The following is a 3,500-nucleotide window of genomic DNA, read 5'->3' as shown; positions in this document are numbered from 1 at the left end:
CCTCGACCGACGGCAGTCCGTTGACTGAGTGAATGGTCGCAGTCCGTACCCCCGGAGGGGGCGCTGATGGTACCACACGCCGTTCGCGGTTGCGCGCGCGTGCGTGCCGTCAAGGTTCTGCCGCCGTTGAAACGTCACTCGCCGTTACTCTACAAAGACACACACACAGATACAGACAGTAGAAAAGAATTAGTGGGGAGAGCATATATTCACCACAGTAGGCGTTTGTTAGGGAGTGTGTGCGTGTATGTGTTTGGGGAGTGTACAAGAGACCCGGGAAGTGAAGATTAGACCACGTGCTTCCTTCCGCAGCCGAAGGATAATCACCACTGGCCACTGGCTGCTTGCGGTTTGTATTTTGGACATTGGACTACGTACGTTTCAGTTTTTGTTTTAAATAAATACCAAAAAAACGTGTTATCAGCGGTCCGGATTACCGCCGAAAATCAACGCTCAGCGCAACGGAAACGATGATCACGGTGAGTTGTCTTCACAAATGCATTTTTTTAATTTTAAATGATCTCTCCCAAAAAAGAAGGTGTTGTTGATAGCGCCTGTTTTATCTTCTATCTGCTGTGCTGTACGCCTTGTAAGATAACGCCTTGTAAGAAAAGTACACAAAAAAGAAACGCGATTTGATAGAACAGCTTGCGCTTAGAGCGCTTCTCACCTGCGCAACATCGCACCAGCACCTCATAATGACTACGAAAGGTACGTCTTCTGTTTTTTTTCGCTTTTTTGTTGCCTTTGTTATGTTCAAGCGATCGGTTCGGTCAGTTCAAGGATAAGCTTAGAGAGGTTCAGGTGTTTCTAACCTATTGCTTCAGCAACAACAAAAAAAGTGTGCAAGCGCAAACGCAACAACAAACACATTGCGTCAATCGCGCATCTGCAGCCAAAAGCGCGCGTGGAGAGGAGGCACACGTGTTTACGCACAGACAGAGAGGGGGGGAGAAAACACTATTAAATTCCATGGCTTTTGCCGCCCCAAAAATGCCAGTCAAAAATGGTTTGTTTAAATCTATCCGTAATAGAGCGGATAATCCACCAATTCCGTCTTGATATCAACAATCAATAGCATTTAACCGGAGTGCGCAACCGTTTAGGGAGTGGGAACTGGGGGAGGTTTAAAACTGCCCCATCATTAAACCGCACGGAGAGACCACTCTGTGTGTGCGCGTGTGCCTGATTGTGCATGCAAAAGTACAATCCGTCCACTTTATCTTCAACCAACACCACCACCACCAACATCACAACCGTTTAAGTCGAATGATGATAAAACCAACAAACGGTTTATGAGTATGTGTCCCCCACCCCCTCCATTCGTCGCGTCTTGGCCGCGGACGTGCGCTTCGGTTTTCTTATGATTATGGCCAATTGAGCATTGTGTTCAACCTTCAGACGGCAATGTTTGCATAAATGTGGTTTGATTTGTTTCTCGTGTCCGCCTCTGTGTGTGTTTCGTGAGCAAATAAGCTCCACTTATTTGTGGGGACGTTTGTTAGTACCATCACGCAACGACCGACGCTCCTTAACAACCACCACCACCAACCAAAACCCCGATGCTAATTCCCAATCAATTAAACATTCACAGAGCTTCCGGATTTTCGGTGAGTGTGTGTTAGTCTTTGTTTTTATTCTTCCCCCTTGGTCAGTTCGTCTTCTTACCTTCGTACACCGTGAACCGGGGCCGGTCCCGATTGACCCACTGCACGCTCTTCAGCCCGTCGTCCACCTCCCGGTTCAGCTCCTCGTACCGCGCGAGCATGGCCGTGCGCGTCCGCTCGATCAGCTGATCCAGATCGGCCTTCGTCAGCCCGGCGGTCGGGATCGGCTCGAGCGTATCGATTATCACGTGCCCGTCGTCGAAGATGTGCCGCTTCGACTGGATGAAGTACATGTGCGAGAAGACAACCGGTACGATCGGGACCTGCGCCTCGATGGCCGTGTGGAAGGCACCCTTCTTGAACGGTAGCATACCGCGCTCGGGATAGCGCGTACCCTCCGGGTAGATGTACATCTTCGCGCCGTCCTCCGTCAGCATGCGCTTACACCGGTCGAACGATTTCATTGCGGAGGGGCGATTTTTACGATTTATGTACTGCACACCCGCCAGCCATGCGGTCGGGCCGAAGGGGAAGAGGAACAGGAGCTCCAGCTTGGCAATTGGCACCACCTTGCGCAGTATGTCCCAGAGGATCATCATACCTAGAAGCAAAACAAAAAAAGAGGGAAGCGATATTAATCCAGTTATTTACAAAAAATCGATGAGAACAACGCTTTAATTCCCTTAACACACGTAACCGGTGCAGCACACACACACACACACACGCCACAGTGGGTATCGATTTCCGAGGGAAGGCCATGGGAGAGGTGGGTTGAGATATTACAACATCAGACCACCACGAAAGCAACCAAAGTTCATTAACAAGATCCGTTATCGCCTTAAAATCGATCCGTTATCGCCTTGGAAAAGGGGTTTATATATTCAAACCCCAAAGTTCCACCTGCTGATAAAACCACGCGTGTGTGTGTGTGTGTGTCCCACACCCTCTTTCTCTCTGTTTCACCCTCACCCAATATATCCATCGAGGACTGGTGGTTGGTGAGAACGATGGCACCTTTCGCCTGGCGCAGAATTTGCGCATTCCGCAGCTCCCACGTGATGCCGAGCAGCTTCGAGGCGCGTGCTATGACCGTGGCAATGATTCTGTGCATTATTTAAAACAATAATTAGTTATATATCTTTTTTTTAAACCCCCCGGAAAGGCTCACCGGCAGTTGTCGATGTTGCGCGGTCGGAGCAGCGAGAACGGCGCAAACAGTGTGGTGAACGATTGGGTCGCGAAGTAAATCATGCCGTACTTGCTGTAGTACTTAATCTTGTTGCCCCGCTCGCCCAGCTTAGAGAGGACGGTAAGGAGCACGAATATGCCAAAGCAGGCGGCACACGCGTACAGGTAGTAGCGCACAATCCATCCTAAAAAAGGAAAGGAAACTAGTTAGTAAAATGAGCCTTATTTCTTTAATTCACTTACCTAAGCTGCACAGAAAACACCCGGCCATGGTGTACCAGTGCTATTGTGTGTGTTACTGCGCCTGTAGTAGCAAGGCGACTATGTCATGCCAGTGCGAGTGCGACCAGTTCGGTAATGTTGTTTTCGGCGGTGATACCCTCCCGAAAATTGAACGATCGGTCTTGTTAGCGGGCCTGATAACCAGCATCAAAAGGGGAGCGGGGGGCACACACATAAATTGGCGCACTTCATCCTCCCTTCACCTTCTGATAAGGTTATTACTTCGCGCCGAACACCACACCACTCTTCGTAGCCGGTAGCGACATTATCGAACGTATCGCGCGCTCGCTCCTAGGTCACGATGAGACGAGTTAGACGAAACCCTCCCAAAATGCCTATTATCGACGTATTAATCTACAGCGTTTTTTCTTTCCCCCATTTAACCTTAAGTACCGGCACCGGAAAACGGCGTCCAATGTGGCG

General features: G+C 49.7%; 1 protein-coding gene across 2 annotated transcripts; it reads right to left on the bottom strand.

The window, feature by feature from the left end:
• Positions 1-44: 44 nt before the first annotated feature.
• LOC120899685 (1-acyl-sn-glycerol-3-phosphate acyltransferase beta-like) lies at positions 45-3,401 on the bottom strand. Of its 2 annotated transcripts, XM_040305796.1 has the most exons (5): positions 3,039-3,401; positions 2,776-2,980; positions 2,577-2,710; positions 1,669-2,208; positions 45-149 (listed from the first exon to the last, which is right to left on the bottom strand). In XM_040305796.1, exons 1-5 carry the CDS (start codon positions 3,064-3,066, stop codon positions 145-147), a joined length of 912 nt encoding a protein of 303 aa, XP_040161730.1. In that variant the 5' UTR covers positions 3,067-3,401; the 3' UTR covers positions 45-144. The 2 variants fall into 2 exon arrangements, with proteins under 2 accessions (XP_040161730.1, XP_040161729.1); XM_040305795.1 differs by lacking the exon at positions 45-149 and having other exon boundaries at positions 1,605-2,208.
• Positions 3,402-3,500: the final 99 nt, after the last annotated feature.

Source organism: Anopheles arabiensis, chromosome 3, assembly GCF_016920715.1.
Source record: "Anopheles arabiensis isolate DONGOLA chromosome 3, AaraD3, whole genome shotgun sequence".
NCBI classification, from domain to species: Eukaryota; Metazoa; Arthropoda; class Insecta; order Diptera; family Culicidae; genus Anopheles; species Anopheles arabiensis.
The sequence above is the reverse complement of the archived record's forward strand: the minus strand, read 5'-3'. Positions and strand labels throughout refer to the sequence as shown.

Bases quoted from the DNA above. Each gene is read 5' to 3' on its own strand.
- LOC120899685 (XM_040305795.1), bottom strand. From the start codon at position 3,066: ATGGCCGGGTGTTTTCTGTGCAGCTTAG. The intron at 2,981-3,038 runs GTAAGTGAATTA...TTCCTTTTTTAG, and splicing joins GTGTTTTCTGTGCAGCTTAG to GATGGATTGTGCGCTACTAC. The intron at 2,711-2,775 runs GTGAGCCTTTCC...AATAATGCACAG, and splicing joins CGCAACATCGACAACTGCCG to AATCATTGCCACGGTCATAG.